Genomic DNA, 229 nt, shown 5'->3' with positions numbered 1-229 from the left:
GAAGCACCAGCCCAGCCACAACCTGTGAGGGGTCCCAGTTCTCGCACAGGTTCACAGCCTCTGCAGCAGCTCTGCAGGAGAGGGTGATGCCTTGTCTGGCTCTTACCTGTAAAGCCACCATCGGCAATGTTGAACATGAATCTGAAGTTCATGTTTCTGTCATCCTTCTTTCCTTCGTCCTCTTCCTCCTTGTCACCATTTTGCTGGGCCTCACTTTGCTCCTTCTCCT

General features: G+C 52.8%; 1 protein-coding gene across 1 annotated transcript in view; it reads right to left on the bottom strand.

Moving 5' to 3' along the window:
* Positions 1 to 106: 106 nt before the first annotated feature.
* Positions 107 to 229, bottom strand: part of CHD5 (chromodomain helicase DNA binding protein 5) — a gene marked incomplete at both ends in the record, with an annotated part of 16,425 nt that continues 16,302 nt past the window's right edge. Inside the window, 1 exon segment of the mRNA XM_009074101.1 lies at positions 107 to 224. Within this exon segment, the coding sequence (XP_009072349.1) occupies positions 107 to 224 (118 nt within the window).

This window comes from Acanthisitta chloris, unplaced genomic scaffold (genome assembly GCF_000695815.1).
Source record: "Acanthisitta chloris isolate BGI_N310 unplaced genomic scaffold, ASM69581v1 scaffold29194, whole genome shotgun sequence".
NCBI classification, from domain to species: Eukaryota; Metazoa; Chordata; class Aves; order Passeriformes; family Acanthisittidae; genus Acanthisitta; species Acanthisitta chloris.
The sequence above is the reverse complement of the archived record's forward strand: the minus strand, read 5'-3'. Positions and strand labels throughout refer to the sequence as shown.